The sequence below is a fragment of the Silurus meridionalis genome, chromosome 23, assembly GCF_014805685.1.
Source record: "Silurus meridionalis isolate SWU-2019-XX chromosome 23, ASM1480568v1, whole genome shotgun sequence".
In the NCBI taxonomy this organism is placed as follows: domain Eukaryota; kingdom Metazoa; phylum Chordata; class Actinopteri; order Siluriformes; family Siluridae; genus Silurus; species Silurus meridionalis.
Genome location: NC_060906.1, coordinates 21,796,118 through 21,813,084, shown reverse-complemented (window position 1 = coordinate 21,813,084; position 16,967 = coordinate 21,796,118). Strand labels below are relative to the sequence as shown.

General features: G+C 39.1%; 1 protein-coding gene across 1 annotated transcript in view; it reads left to right on the top strand.

Annotated features, from left to right (window-relative positions):
• Positions 1 to 16,967, top strand: part of slc35f1 (solute carrier family 35 member F1) — a 151,703-nt gene that overhangs the window by 96,857 nt on the left and 37,879 nt on the right. The window contains exon 3 of the mRNA XM_046836729.1: positions 6,884 to 7,011. Coding sequence (XP_046692685.1) covers positions 6,884 to 7,011 — 128 coding nt within the window. The remainder of the gene's footprint in view (positions 1 to 6,883; positions 7,012 to 16,967) is intronic.

Below are 16,967 nucleotides of genomic sequence, written 5' to 3'. Positions count from 1 at the left end.
GATCGCCTCTATAATGTTAGACTTTTCTCCAATGGTCATCAAGCACAAAAATCAACTGTTGACACCACCTCCATAACAAGCTGTTTGTAAGTGTGTTCTGAGGGAAAAATAACATTAAATGCAGCTCTTGAATTTCAATTGCAACTACAGTTGAAACTATGTTTTGTGCTCAGAAAACCATCAACATGCTTGGTTGGAAATAAAGGGGGAATAAATGTAAGGAAATATTTTGTATTTTTTTTGCATTGAGCCTGTTTCGTGGCTCGTACTTCAGAGACTGTTGCGTAAATTGATGGCATATGAACTCGATTCCATGGGATTGCTTTTACAGAGAGGTTATCATTAGCCATAGACATAGAGTTAATAGTGAGAACTGAAAAATGACTGAAAGTCAAATTAAAATCTAAATCTTAATAGATTGACTGCCTCAGCTTCAGAACTGACAATACTATAGAAATGAAACTTAGATAGATTTTTAGTCAATGTGCAGCTTGTATAGCAGTACAGATTTACTGTCTTCTGAAAATAGCAGCACTCATTCGTCAGTTTTTTAAAGCAGCTTCTGCACCTGAGGCACAGCACGAGGACTCAGCTTCTTTAATGGACCCTTTCGAGGTCTGTTCCAAATGGAACCTGTCTTAGAAATCCTCTGTATGACCCTGACCACTGTACTGTAACTCAGTTTCAGGGTGTTACAGATCTTCTTATAGCTTCGGTCATCTTTGTGGAGAGCAACAATTCTGATTCTAAAATCCTCATAGAGTCTTTACCATGAGGTGCCATGTTGAACATCCAGTGGTCAGTATGAGAGAATTGTTCTCAAAGCACCAAATTTGAACTGCTCTAATATTAAAATTTGTATGGTCCTGACAAGCAGACAAAACGTGAACATGATGAATAGGACATGTTACATACATATCAAGTCAAGTTAAGTCAAGTTTATTTGTATAGCGCTTTTCACAACAGACATTGTCTCAAAGCAGCTTTACACAAATCAACAATGATGGTGAATGGTGTGAATTTGTCCCTGATGAGCAAGCCGTGGCGACTGTGGCAAGGAAAAACTCCCTTAGATGTTATGAGGAAGAAACCTTGAGAGGAACCAGACTCAAAAAGGAAACCCATCCTCATCTGGGTGACATCAAGAGTTTGATCATAAATCTTTCAACAATACAGAACACTGGACAGTGAGAACTAACATGATTACTGGAGTATAAGATTATAAGTGATGTTCTTTCTGCAGTCTTATACAGTCTATATGGTTAGTAGCTCCGAGTTTTATGAGCTCAGCATTTGTGATCATCACAGATCCAGCATCAGCTTCTCCATGCCAGAGCCTTTAAACACTCCAGGAGGTCCAATGTCAAAACTCCACACATGTAGCGGGATCCAAATGGCACTGGTACGTTTTTAGATGGTTCGGGATGTTTGTGAGTTCGGCATCTACTTCTTCAAAGGTCCGTAATCATCACGAGGTGGGAGGTGACTGAGCTGGCCAAACCTCAGGGTGTCTCGGGATGGGGAGAGAAAGAGAAGCAGTGGAGAGGAATTAGCATAGCTGCTGTTCATGATATTAACAGCACAAGTTGATAATGTGCATGTGATCAGATGTTCTGGAGCACAAGGTTATGATGTGAGACGTATGTTATGTGTAGGCTTTGCTAAAAAGATATGTTTTTAATCTACACTTAAACTGGGAGAGTGTGTCTGAGCCCCGAACACCGTCAGGAAGACTATTCCAGAGTTTAGGAGCTAAATGTGAAAATGCTCTACCACCTTTAGTGGACTTTGCTATTCTAGGAACTACTAGAAGCCCAGAGTTTTGAGATCTCAGGGAGCGTGGCGGATTGTAGCGTGTTAAAAGACTGGATAGATACATGGGAGCCAAACCATTTAGTGCTTTATAAGTGAGAAGTAATAGTTTGTAGTCTATTCGAAACTTAACAGGAAGCCAATGTAGGGACGATAAGATCGGGGTTATGTGATCATATTTTTTTGACCTTGTAAGAACTCTGGCTGCTGCATTCTGGACTAACTGAAGCTTGTTTATTAATGATGCAGGACATCCACCTAGTAACGCATTACAGTAGTCTATTCTGGAGGTCATGAACGCATGGACGAGCTTCTCTGCATCGGATATAGACAACATATTTCTTAGCTTAGAAATATTTCTAAGGTGAAAGAAGGCTGTTTTTGTAACTTGATTGATGTGATTTTTGAAAGACAAGTCGCTGTCTAAAATAACACCCAGGTCTTTTACCGTTGAACTAGTGGTTACAGAACATCCGTCTAAATGCAGGTTGAGATGCTGGAGCGTCTGTATACTAGTTTTTGGGCCGATGAGCAAAATCTCAGTCTTATCAGAATTTAAAAGTAGAAAGTTATGGGTCATCCAATCTCTTAGTTCCTTAACACACTCAGTCATCCGGGTTAATTGAGCTGTATCGCCTGGTTTAGATGAAATATATAGCTGAGTATCATCAGCATAACAATGGAAGCTAATTCCATGCCTTCTAATAATATTTCCTAATGGAAGCATGTATATTGTGAAGAGCAGGGGTCCTAGAACTGAACCTTGCGGCACGCCATAATTTACTTGCATTATATACATATACATATATACATATGTACATACGTATACATGACTTATGTGCCCTATACATATGGGTTTATATTATAAGTATGTGTCCTGTACATATGAATTTATATAATAAGCTCTAAAAATGTGCTCTGTTCTGACACTGTGTGTGGGAGTTTTTGTGTCTGTGTGTGTGTGTGTGTGTGTGTGTGTGTGTGTGTGTGTGTGCGAGTCCTCAGTCAGGGCAGACAGGCTGGCTTCATTAGCGCTCTGTCAAGGCTGGGACAGGTTCATATTCTATCTCTCGGTTCTGCTCAATAGGTGCTGCAGCCCGGGTGCTGATCCTCATCACTAACACATTTCCAGCACCTGAATGTCCTCAGGTTACTTTCACATGAACACAATGCATTTAAATTGCTTTTCCTCTTAACTGCATAGAGCTGTGCTTTGACCCGGGCCACAGGCGCCCACCAGACGATTATTACACGCTTTAAAATCCCCTGCCTTATATAACACGTGTTTAATCATGTGGGGAGATTTCCTGTGTCATCACCTTCCCGCATGTTTGCGAAGTTTCACCGGAATTGAATGTCAGCCTGCCATGAGATGATGAACACGGCCGACTAAATGCTGTCATTGCCATATATATATATATATATATATATATATATATATATATATATATATATATATATATATATATATATAAAATCAGAATGTATTGGTGTATATACAGTGCATCTGGCTATTTTTCATGATACAGCACAAGTACATGAATATAAACTCTTTCTCTCTTCACTGGTTATCAGACTGTGAATCGTGTCCTTGGGAGAATTCAATAGATCATACAGCATACTTCAGGGCTTTCATTTGTCATTGAGCGATTGAGCAATCAAACAAATGTGCTGTATGCAAGAAAGAAGGACCTGCATTCAGGACTGGTATTAAAAAAACAAAAAACCTGATGTACTGTGATGCACAAAATGATTTGCTGACAGGGTCTTTGGAGGATTGTGTTTTTCCCATGAGTAAAATCAGTCATCTGTTTTGCTTATGTTTCTTAATGAATCTGCAGTTTCTATCTAAAGCCGGAGAAAAACAGGATGAACCGAGTAGGTCAATACAAAATGTTATTTCCTGCAGTCCAGAAGTCACTCTGAGAACATTATGTGCGCATGTTAATATGATAGAAGGGCAAGTATTAAACTGGATACAATAGATACAATACAAACCTTTTTTATTATGTTTTTTTCTCCAGGATGATGTCCCAGTTTCCCAGCATAGTGATTTCTGAGTGAATGAATGGCTTTCACTGTATTATCATTACTTTCCCACTATATATTCGCTGTACATTTGGACTTATAGTGGCAATAAAAATTTGCTTTTATATTCTCTGTATATCGGTTTCCTGATGTCTCAGGAATTATCTGTCGCATAATTTTTCCATTTCAGTTTCATTTCAGGCAGAAATTTCTTTTCAGGGGCTTCAAATTTACCATGCCTATTGTAAGCAATTATCACATGCAAACACCTTGTTCAAATATTCAGACTTCCTCTTCTCTGGAAAAACACATTTTGCAACACACTATTTATCCCATTAAAAACTAAAATTACTCTTCTTATGTGAGATCTAAATAAAGCAAAGCCTCAGGGGTATATAAAAAAAAAAAACAATGTAAACTGAGTTAAAGGATATGAATTTTGAGACACCTGTCAAGCTGTGTCTTAAAATGTGTTTGCAATAGGAAACTTTTAATGCCTAAAGGATGTGTGAGGTGGTATCAGAAAGTTTCGAGACTCTGTTTACAAGAAAGTACTTTATTTATCTACACACCATCACCTTCAAAATAGTCCCACAGCAATACAGCTCTCCCAGTGTTCCTGTCGCTTCAGGAATATGTCCTGGAAGTCTTCTTTTTGAAGCGTGATAATGCATGCGGTTAGAATAGCATTAGTTGCACAGCTCGGTGCTCCCTGTGACGGTGTGTGCAGCCTTGTGCTGCCATCTGTTGGTGTGCTACAAAACTAGTCTCAAAATCTTTTGATACCACCTCAAATTAAAATAATGATCACTGGAAACTAAGAAACTTGCATATGACTGAGCCATTACCCAGAATTTTTTCCTTAAACTTGAGGAATTCCCCAAAGAAGAAAAACCATCACTGTTGCTTTCATACACAGATTCCTAACCACTGAGCCACCACTGGTTAATTAGCAGTTAATGTCTTTTCCCAAGCAGTGTGGCATTTTTTTTGGTCGCTAATTCCGAACTTTAACCTTTCAGCTAGCCTTATCCGTGTAATGTCTGAAAGAAGCTAATTACATTTCCACTTTCCTCCTCTGCCCCACTGTTTAGATAAAAGAAAAGAAGATCGGAGAATATGTCTTTAGGGCCCAATTACCATTACCACACTTTTCATACTGAAGGGATTTTTGGCCAATTATAAAAGACGACTCCAGCGTTTATTCTGTGTCAAGAAGGTTCTTAATGTGTCAAATGGTTCCTGCTCTACCAGAATAAGGTGTCAAAGCATATTGAAATAAAACTCATTTTTTATTTGAGCATTTTCTCCACTCCAGTGGTAGATTGGGTCTCTGGTGGGCAAGTTGAGATCTATGCTTTTGTTTATCTACGAGATTGTCACAGTAATTGACCTGCTGTTGCGTCCTAATTAATTAAGGATTTATGTTTAGCACTAGGTTACAGTTAAAGGGCTACGTAGCAGCGAGTTTTCAGCAGCAAATTGTGGCAAATCAGTGTTTCGATTGTAAGTTTGTGAGTGTTTTATCTAATCAATTGAGCTTTTTTTTTATGTCAAAGAGGATCTGTTTATGTTCATGCTGATCAAAATATATTTTACTGGTTTCACCTGAATAGTTTTAACCCCTAAAACATCTCAGCATCAGTTCATTGTATACGTCAGCGAATGTAAAATTGTTAAACCAGTCGTCAGAATCTGTCATCTAACATTTCTATTACACTTTTATTAGTAAATGTGTTGAACTGATGAATTGTGCAGATGAATCTTGAATGTCACTAATGAAGGCGAGTGAACGACATCAGATCAACCAATCATCAACCAGTTCTCTAAAACAGGTCAAAGGTGAATCTGGTGACGCTTCAGTTGGAGAGCGAATACAGACAAAACACAGAATTCTACATTCTGAAAATGGATGAAGTAGGAAACATCTGAACACCAGTACAGTACAGTAAAAGTGTAAATCCTGTCCGTCTCCTGCAATCAATATCAAATACTCAACCAAATAAATGAATTTGTGCTGCTCAAATTCATAGATGCCAAACAGGAGGAAGTCAAATTTTGTGTATTTTCAGTCGCTGTGATTCAAAACATAGTTTATATCAAGAAACACTAAAACTGTGCAGCATCACACTGAAAACATGAATAAACATTCTGATGATTTTGTTTGTGAACAATGACAAAGTGACTTTTCATTCTGATGGGAATGAGATGTTCATCACACAAATACTTACTTTTGAGAGATGAACTGAGGATTTTGAGAAAAGTAAAAGCTTATGCAAGAAATTCAATGTATTGTGCTGTTTGTAGAAACAGTTTTGAGAAATGCACTTACAGATTTGCAGAAATTAAGGATGATTCGAGAACTGAGAAAAACTGTAAACCATGGCTCTTGAAATTGGTGGTACTGCAGGTACCAAGTATAGTTAAATCATAGATAATTCTTTGTTAACAACAGACATTATTTCAAAGCAGTTAAGCTGAACGATGCGTATTTATCCCTGATGAGCAGCCATGGCGACTGTGGCAAGGAAAAAAAATCTATTAAAATTGAATCTGATAGTAAATGTATGGAACTGCAAATGCAGGGGCCGATAAAAGTGCAGATGAATTTATTTACACTGGAAAAAAATTAAGCAGTATACAAAATATGTATATACATGAACAGGAAAACCAAAACCTGAGCATGGAGAATAAAGCTGTGGAAACTAGCAACAACCACGGAAGTGAGGAATGGAATGAGGCTAAGGCGATATACAAACAAGTGCTCATTCACTGTAAATGTGAATTAGGTGAGGAGATCATGTCAGGGTGCAGTGGCTGATGGGAAGTAGACTCTCAGTCGGTCACAGTGATATTGACCAGTTGTAAATTATGATAGCGCTTTTTTTGAGATTGAGGCAATACCCTGTGATACAGCAGAAGCAGCAGTTTTCACTTGTGTCAGCCTTCACCATCCAAGTTACCAGCTGCTACATGTCATAGTGTCTCGTATGTGAGATTTGGACCAACAAAAAACTCAATGATTTGTCTGGTTTTGTTTCAGGAGAGGAGAATTTACTGGCGATCCTCAAGAGACGATGGTGGAAGTACATGATCCTCGGTGTGATCGATATCGAAGCCAACTACCTGGTTATTAAAGCTTACCAATACACCACACTTACCAGTGTACAGGTCAGTCTTCATTTCTATACAAATTTTTAAATGTGTATATATATATATATGCTTTCTTTTTGGAATAAACTGAAAGGCTGGAAATTTCCTTAAAAACTGTAAAAAAAGATTCTAACAGGGTCGACTGTTTTGTTTATGCTTTATGCTAATGCTCTACAGTTAAAATATAAAGTATACAATATATGCAATAAAACCATGATTTTATTACAGTTTATAATATAAAACGATGTCCCAGGTCCAAGGCATATTGAATTAAAACACTAAAATAAATGGACTTGTACGAAGTGAACCATAAAATGAATGGATAGAATATACAGAAATCCCTCGCCACATCACGGTTCAGCTTTCGCGGTCTCACTGTAACCCGGGTTTTTACATGGAACATATCTAATTTTGTTTTTGCGGATTTTCCGCCGTATCACGGGATTTTGCTGTATATAGGTAGTATGGTTGAGTTATTTTGATTATTTTTTTGTGCTAAATAAGCATTTTCTAGCCTAAACAATTAAGCTTTCAGAAGAGTATAATGCTCTACTTGGGTATGCAGTACATTTATTTCATCGTCATCACCTTCATCATTATTAGTATTGCACTCTTAATTCATCATCATCAAGTTGTATCTTCACTGGTGAGTATCCATATAGGATTTTTCATGGGAAAATGACGTAGGTTTTAGGTTTATATTGAAAGTGTTTAAGAGCAGAGGAAAGGTTTATAAGAGTGTCGGGACGGTTTGTAAAGCCGTAAGATATACAGGTATACTGTACTGTATTTATATTAGGTTGCCACTTCATGGATTTTCACCTAGGCGAGGGACAGATAGATCTAAGGTATACAGTATATACAAAGTAATTAGGAGAAATCAGGACCAGTTGAATATAATAAGAGTAAAAGCAGACAGCGGTGATGACAAGACAATAATTATTGAAACACCTGTGCGCTTGTTTCTGTCAAAGCGAATCAATATGGCAGGAATAAAGATTACTGTCGCAGCATGTACCTCCACACCCACCACCCCCAGATTTGTATTTTGGTTGTCATAGCAACCATGACAGATAGCATGACGGTGACCTTTTAGTCGTGTCATATTGATTCGTTTTTCTGGGGATGTGCCTCTTTGACTTTGACTCGTATGAAAGAAAGAAGGTCAAGTAATTGCATTGTAGTTGACCGAAATGTGCAGCATGGTCAAAATGTCTTTATTAAAATGAATTCATTTAGAAACATGATTTTAAAAATCAGTCTTGGCAATAGACTTTAGGGTTAACGTGTTTTTCAGCCATATGTAGTTCTTCTCCAAATCGTTATCACATAGTTGGAAGCACACAATTGTACTGGACATCTTTGGATGTGGTAATTTTCCCTTTACTTGAACTAGGAGACCCAAACCTCTTCCAGCAAGACAATGTCCTGTGCACAAATCCAGTTCCATGAAGATATGCTTTACATAAGATGAAGTGGAAGATCTCCTGCTAAAGTGCTATTAAACCCTATTGAACAGTTTTGGGATGAATGTGAATGCTGACTGCTCCCAGGCCTCCTCACCTCACCTACAGTACATCAGTACCTGACTTTACTAACACTCTTGTGCTTGAATGATTCTCCATTAAATCTAGTGGAACATCTTCCCAGAAGAGTGGAGGTTATTAGAACAGCAACCAAAGACTAAATGTGGAATAGGATGTTCAAAAAGCACTTAGTCTTATGCTCAGTTGTCCACAAATTCTTGGTCATATGGTGTACATTTTTGGGTATTTTTTTTCTAGAAAACCATCTCACCTGTTGTGTGTTCTGTAATAGTCGATATCAAACTGTGCTTCAGGATGATAACTTGATATTGACCGGTCCATAAACTATATGCGTGGTTCCATTTTCTCCACACTAGAGGTCTGTGAGGGAAAAAACATTTTTTTCGAATAGAATTGATGCATGCTTAATATGGGTTGGAGTGGAAGATCTTCAGCTATAAAGCTCCAACCTTATTGAACACCTTTAGGATGAATTGAAACACTGACTGAAACCTTATGTGTTGTTCATGTTTTTGCAAGTTTTTTCAAGTTTTTGCATGTTCACCCAGGGTTTCGGAGGTTTCCTCAGGATTTGCTCTCCAAATCCAAGAAATGGCTTGTAGGCTGATTGGCATTTCCAAACTGCCCTTTGTATGTAAATATGTGTGCCATTGATCTCTGCGATGGGTTACCACCCTGTCCAGAATGCCCCATGTCTTGTGTGATAGACCTCAGGCTTTCCCACAACCCCATTTAGAAACACATAACAAATTAATTTATGCTTATTCTTGGTTCCATCATTTTTTTTTTTTACCCTAAGCTGGAAATCATGTAATTTGTCAATGTATTAACTGGTCTAAAACCCATTATGGTTGGACAATCCAGTGCACTCTTAGTGGCGTTTCCAAGCCCGGATAAATGGGGAGGGTTGCGTTAGGAAGGGCATCCAGCGTAAAACATGTGCCAAATCAAATATGCAGATCACGAAAGAGAAATTCATACCGGATCGGTCGAGGCCCGGGTTACCAACGACCGACACAGGTATGGTTAGCCAACAGTTGGCCAAAGGAGGAGAAAGAGGATGAGGAGAAAAGGAAGATCGATGTGGTGAGAGAAGAAGACATGCATGTAGTTGGGTTAAAAAAGGCAGATGTAGAGGACAGGGGGGGTATGGAGACAGATGATCTGCTTTTGCGACCCCTAATGGGAGAAGCCTAACGAAGAAGAAAAAGATTAACTGGTCTGTCATTTAAAACTTTTGTCATTGACATGGTTGAGTCTGGGACTCATAACACATAAATCTGTCAAATATAATAATGTACAATTGTTGATCGATATCCAACATTGGCCTTGAGTGATAAAACACTCTCTTAGCTGGTGTTTGTCGGTTAATCTTCCCTGAAAGGATGTTTGTCATGAAACAATCTTATTCCAAGCTTGATTAACTGCTTCTGATTAGGCAGAGGTGGTCTAAATGAATATTTAGAGTGTCCTTTAGAAAGAGAGTCCGAAAGAGAGAGAGAGAGATTTATTGATTGACGTTTGTCACCTGTGAGAGTTTTTGATGCAGGCTTTAGAATCAGGGAATCAGAATAAGACTGATCCATAAACTCACTAAACAAGAGAAAGACAAAAATCAATAAACTGAAGGAACACATCAGGAAATCACATGCACTGTTGGCAAGGCTTCGTGATGTTATAGAAGTGGAAGGCCAATAGGGTCAGCAAGGCCTTTCTATTCTATTAGTTCTATTAGTATTAATCATTGAAACGTTTTAATATATTTTTGCGCATAAATATGTATTTAATTTCTTCAAATAGTCGTTTCTCTTCATTACAGTGTTTTTCTTTAGGTAGTAAAAGTTTACATTGGAGTTTCTATTCCATCAGATTTCTGCCCTCACATCACATATTTTTAATCCTAAACTCATTGCCTGAAGCTGTTGCTTCAACCAATCAGATTGCTATTTGGTCACTCCAAGGCCCAACAAGGCGTCTAGCTGCACAAACTCAAATATATTAGTATGAATCTAATAGCTTATTGAAAAGCAATTAGGAGAAATTTATTTGGCCAAAAATACACTTACAAGGAAATTTACAAGGCGATTTTTCAAGAAAAGATAGATAATAGAAAATTCGATCAAAACAGTTTAAGAACGTTTTCAAGCTTTTTCGTGACCCGTTTATACTTTTCACAATTTGCCTTCATTTCGAATTCCTGGGAAAACCGTAATGTAATAAAAAAATGCAGGAAAAAATCTGGCTCAATATTACAATGTTAATGTCGACGCTTCTGCCAGAGATGATGTATTCGGGCGGTGCAGCTGCGGCTCCAGTGAAAGGAGACTTGTTCAATTGTGTTCATCATGTTTTTGCTTTATGGCATTCACTTTTACTACATGAGATTCCTGTCTGTGATGCAGCGCTCTGTTACACTTTATTCCTCTATATTAGTGATGTTTTCAATAGCCATGGTGTCGTTATTATGGTATTAAGAGGTGGATTGACTCAGGTAGGACACCACTGAAAGCCTGCTGCTACAGAAAAATAACCAGCAATGGTTACCATTTTGAAATGTTTTGTTTTCTAACAGCATTTTCCCCAAATCTTTTTGTTTCCTTATTTTAAAACAGTCTGCTAAAACGAATCCCCCACTGATCCTGGTTTTTTTCTTTTAAAATGTTTTGTTTTTAATAGTTAAATTTAATATGGTTGAATGTTTAAAACTTCGTTAGTATATTTAAGTACATTTTTCAGATATTTGTACTTTTTCAGAGAATTTTTATTTTAGGAATCTTGATCTCCACTACATTTGAAAGTGTAATATGTCAATTTTTACTATATGACGTCAGAAAAACATGCCATCCCTCAAATACTTTGAAGTAACAAACATAAAGAGCGTTAAAAGAGAACTTGTGGTGAAAACAAATGTTCCTATGAGAGTGTGTGGACTACGGCTTCTCTCACCGTGTGTGTAACTATAGAAAATTATCTCTTTATAAAGGTTTGATGTGCAGAAGAAAGGAACACTGACCTGCATCTATTATTTACATCGGGTTCTCATACATCACTATTACTTTTCATACTTTAAGTCCTTTCAAAAACTTTTGTACTTTTGCTCGAGTAGAAAAGGGAAAAAGAGGGGTTTTACATTACTTTTACTGGAGATAGATTTTACACTCCAACTCACAAAACACATTCAGATGCAATAGGTGAGCGAACAATATACAGTATATGCTTTCTTTCTTATTTATTACATTGCACACACTGCCAAAATTTATATGCCCTACTTCCTACTTGCACGTATTTGTATATAGGATCTGTAAATTCTGCATGCCATCCTGACTGAACATTGTGTACAAATCTTTCTTTCTTTTTTTTCTGTTGTTATACCTAAAAACTTGGGGAAAAAACTTTGTTTTCTGCCTTTTGTCCTGTTTTTTCGTTTTCTCGTTTTCACAGTAGGTTTTCTGGCTGTGTGTTTGCTGTTTATGTTATTTTATTAATGAAATCAGGGCTTTCTGATTAGTCTTAATGCTGATTGGTCAGAAGGTGAACTCATTTCCTTTAACAGCAGCTCTGACAGCACATTTTGTGTTACATGGACACGCTGTGAGTCTCCTGAATTGTCAGTAACATGACAAGCTGCATTTACTTGACCTTATTATCTTACCAAAAAAAGAACAACGCTGGTCAGTGTGATGTTCAGTGCGTATATAAATGAAACTGCCACATCACAACGTTCATCGACTTTTCTCTGCTTATAGTATTAAAGGACCACCGATGTAGCGTTCCAAGCTTTCAGAAATGATTGTATAGCATTGCAATCTCGTATAATTGACCTCAAACAATCCTAAATCTAGCCTGGCAATTCGCCAGTCAGGAATCCAATACGAGCAAGAACATGATGTCATTTCTTCTGTAGTAAACACCGTTAAAACAAACAGTGTCTTAAATATCTGAAGGAGAAACTGTCAGGGAAAAGTGACAAATTTGTATTTCAGCTCAGCTGTAGTTACAGACACAGTGAGATTTTAAATAATCTCACATTCTCGTATTGCCTTCTCCGTGTTGTTTGTCCATCGAAGGACCTCTTCCTGTTTTACGCTATATTCTGCCTGGTGATTCGGGTTCGCCTGACTGCACTTGCAGATGTATCCGTCTTTATGGTTTCCAGAAGACTTTGCAGTAACCTGATAAACTAAGACCCAGAAATAGTTGAGAACCTGTTAAAAGAATGGTTGTCTATAGCTGTTTTAATGTCTGTGACAAGGAACTAACTTTCACTGCTATCCACGTCCTGACATCATCATCTGGACGTCTGTAAATAATCCCAGTCCAATTCACTTTTAAACCACTTTTAATCACAGATGTCCAGGTTAACTTGTAGGTCCAAATTTTTGACACCATGACTAATCTGAGTGAGGCCTGCTGTCTCCAATCTCAAGTCTGAAGGAAAATGGCTGCATCACACACACACACACACACACACACACACACACACACACACACACATATATATAAATATATATACAGTATATATATACAGTGAGGAAAATAATTACAGTGGAACCCGGTTATGTCGATGTCCTAGGGGGTCGCCAAAAAGCATCGAGGTAACCGATGATCGAGATAAACGAAAATCAAAATGGCGGCAATATATTAACGCGCTTTAAATTTATGTACATGATGTGCGTTAATAAATGAGAATGTGCATGCGCGTGTTTTTAAAGGGTTTTTTTACACAACAGTGTTGCCGCGATTTGTTTGATGAAGGCATGCTATAAAAATACATACAGTACATGTTTGTTAACTGTCAGGAATCCACCTGCCACGCCCCCTTCGGCCCCTTCAGCGTGTCAGGTGCTTTCGCCGCTTTCTGAAGCTCCCGGCTTCAATCGCGCACATATGGTGCTCGTTTAGCATCATCACCAGCTCCTATTTAAACTTCCACACTCTCACTGTCCGTTATTGTTGGTATATATTGGTTCACGGTGGTCGTTGTTATCGCTCATGCGTATCCCGGTACGTGCCTTCCCACCGGCACTCTCTCAACGGCTGTGCTTTTCTTCCCAAAGCGCATCGCGGATTCCCCCCAATCCTGCCGGTGTTCATTTTATGCTTTTGCTGCTCATCCCACGTTCTCCCGTGTGCTGTTCAGCGCCGCGCTTCTACTTTCGCCTCCCGTTCATCACATAACATTTAACAACAAAAGGCATATGTGCACTAACTAACAGCAGAGATTCACCAGTATACAATACAACACCTGTAGCAGCTGTATGCCTTGATTTTTCCGCCACTTTCGCGAGTTCTTCTGCGGCTGCACAGAGATAACCGACATTAAATGGCAAATTTTTCCCCTCTTGTGCTCGAGATATTAGGGTTCGGCGACATAAAAAAAGTCGACATAACCAATAAAAAATGCTTAGACACAGCGAGAATTTGGCGGTTCCACTTCAAAAACGTCGACTTAATAGGGTTGTCGAGGTAACCGAGGGCGAGATAACCGGGTTCCACTGTATTTGAACACCCTGCTATTTTGCAAGTTCTCCCACACATGGAGGGGTCTAAAATTGTCATCGTAGGTGCATGTCCACTGTGAGAGACATAATCTAAAAAAAAATCCAGAAATCACAATGTATGATTTTTTAACTATTTATTTGTATGATACAGCTGCAAATAAGTATTTGAACACCTGAGAAAGTCAATGTTAATATTTGGTACAGGAGCCTTTGTTTGCAATTACAAAGGTCAAACGTTTCCTGTAGTTTTTCACCAGGTTTGCACACACTGCAGGAGGGATTTTGGCCCACTCCTCCACACAGATCTTCTCTAGATCAGTCAGGTTTCTGGCCTGTCGCTGAGAAACATGGAATTTGAGCTTCCTCCAAAGATTCTCTATTGGGTTTAGGTCTGGAGACTGGCTAGGCCACGCCAGAACCTTGATATGCTTCTAACAGAGCCACTCCTTGGTTATCCTGGCTGTGTGCTTCAGGTCATTGTCATGTTGGAAGACCCAGCCTCGACCCATCTTCAATGCTCTAACTGAGGAAGGAGGTTGTTCCCAAAATCTTGCAATACATGGCCCCGGTCATCCTCTCCTTAATACAGTGCAGTCGCCCTGTCCCATGTGCAGAAAAACACCCCCAAAGCATGATGCTACCACCCTCATGCTTCACAGTAGGGATGGTGTTCTTGGGATGGTACTCATCATTCTTCTTCCTCCAAACACGTTTAGTGGAATTATGACCCAAAAGTTCTATTTTGGTCTCATCTGACCACATGACTTTCTCCCATGACTCCTCTGGATCATCCGAATGGTCATTGGCAAACTTAAGACGTGCCTGGACATGTGCTGGTTTTAACAGGGGAACCTTCCGTGCCATGCATAATTTTAAACCATGCTGTCTTAGTGTATTACCAACAGTAACCTTGGAAACGGTGGTCCCAGCTCTTTTCAGGTCATTGACCAGCTCCTCCCGTGTAGTTCTGGGCTGATTTCTCACCTTCCTTAGGATCATTGAGACCCCACGAGGTGAGATCTTGCATGGAGCCCCAGTCCGAAGGAGATTGACAGTCATGTTTAGCTTCTTCCATTTTCTAATGATTGCTCCAACAGTGGACCTTTTTTATTGTGATTTCTGAATTTTTTTTTTTAGATTATGTCTCTCACAGTGGACATGCACCTACGATGACAATTTCATACCCCTCCATGATTTCTAAGTGGTAGAACTTGCAAAATAGCAGGGTGTTCAAATACCTATTTTCCTCACTGTATATATGGGCACACTTCTCCAGCCATATGAAACTAATGGCATGTCCCAGTCGGTTTCAGTCTGGTAGCATTTACGTCATCCAAGGCCATTTGAGCCGACAGCGGATCTGCTCTCAAACGCCCAAATCGATGATGTACGCTCCCCACGGCCTTTCAGAAAGCATCTGAAACTAGAGCTCTCGGTCACTAATAGCTGCTCATGTGTGCTCGTGTATGCACCTGAATGTCCTACTTGTGACAGTGTGGCAGCTCACTTGAGAAAAAAGTGCATGCTGATCTCCTCTAAGAGCTTTCCACATGGTGAGAGACCGGCAAGCGGGAAGATGACAGATGCTGTGGGAGAGGAGCAGCTGTTTTCATTATGAAGAATGTCATTTAGACAGCAAACAGTCATTGTATTGTGTTGTGTTGTGACTGACACATTGATTCTAAAAATAGCATTGATCTCAAATTACAACAGCTATCTACAGGTTACTTTTTTACCACTGAGGTATGGCACATGAAATTAAATGCAATCCCGACGTAACATTTCAGTTGCTTCACACTTTTGTTCTTGAGTCTGTATATATTTTTGTTTATTTCCTCAAAATGTATGCTTTTGTGGATGGTTTTCTGGCTACGTTTGCTGTTTATTCTATGTTTTTTAATTCAATTAAGGCTTTTCTATAGATTTTCTATGGTCATGCTTAATTTTCTTCAATAGCAGCTCTGACAACATTTTCAATACACTCGTTCTGTCCTGAATACTTCACATCATTCGCTTATTTAGTTGATGGAAGGAGTCTCCGGTGTCAGCTCGATAAATGTTTGAAAATACTTGTCACTTGTACCTTACAGCGCAGTGAAATTCTTTCTTTGCTTATATCGGCGATATTAGGAAGCTGGGGTCAGAGCACAGGGTCAGCTGTGATTTAGCGCCCCTGAAGCACAGAGGGTTAAGGGCCTCACTCAAGGGCCACAATAATGGCAGCTTGGCAATATCAGGGCTTAAACCAAGAGCCTTAATCCTTTTTCCCCAGTTTTTCTTGTCACTTGTACCTTACAGCACAGGGACATTTTTTCATCACACATCCCAGCCATGTTAGAAAGCTAAGGCCCCTGCTCAAGTTACATTCACTTGACCCTATTAACGTCCCAAAAACTGAACAAGGCTGGTTTTGTGTTCAAACGTTGTGCGTCTGGTGTAACGTTCCTAGCTTTCAGAAATGATTTTATGAGGAGGTATAAAAAGTTTTGAGACTAGCCACTACAGATCCTTTGCTTTACCGAATATCCTCCATAAGATGCCTCATAACTGTCAATATAACTCACAAATTGATGGTCAGTGCCGAAAAATGCAGAAAAAAGATGATGAGCTGTGGACCTGCCTCGCCTTTTTTAGTCATGGAGCTGATGGGCTCCTTCACTCTGAAGACTGTTGCCTCATCTCAGGGTCGTATCCATACAACCATGTTTCATCACTAATGACTAATGTCACATGACTCTCAACTTGAAGGACGGCACGGAATGTCGTTTTGCAATTTTGACTTATGAAGTTTGGTGCTCCCTGTGACTGTGCGTGCAGCCAAGTCTCAAACTAGTCTCAAAAACTTTTGATTTTACCTCGTATAGCTTTGTGATCTTACTTTACCATCATATAATTGACCCCAAACGGTTTTAATCCAAGCCTGAGC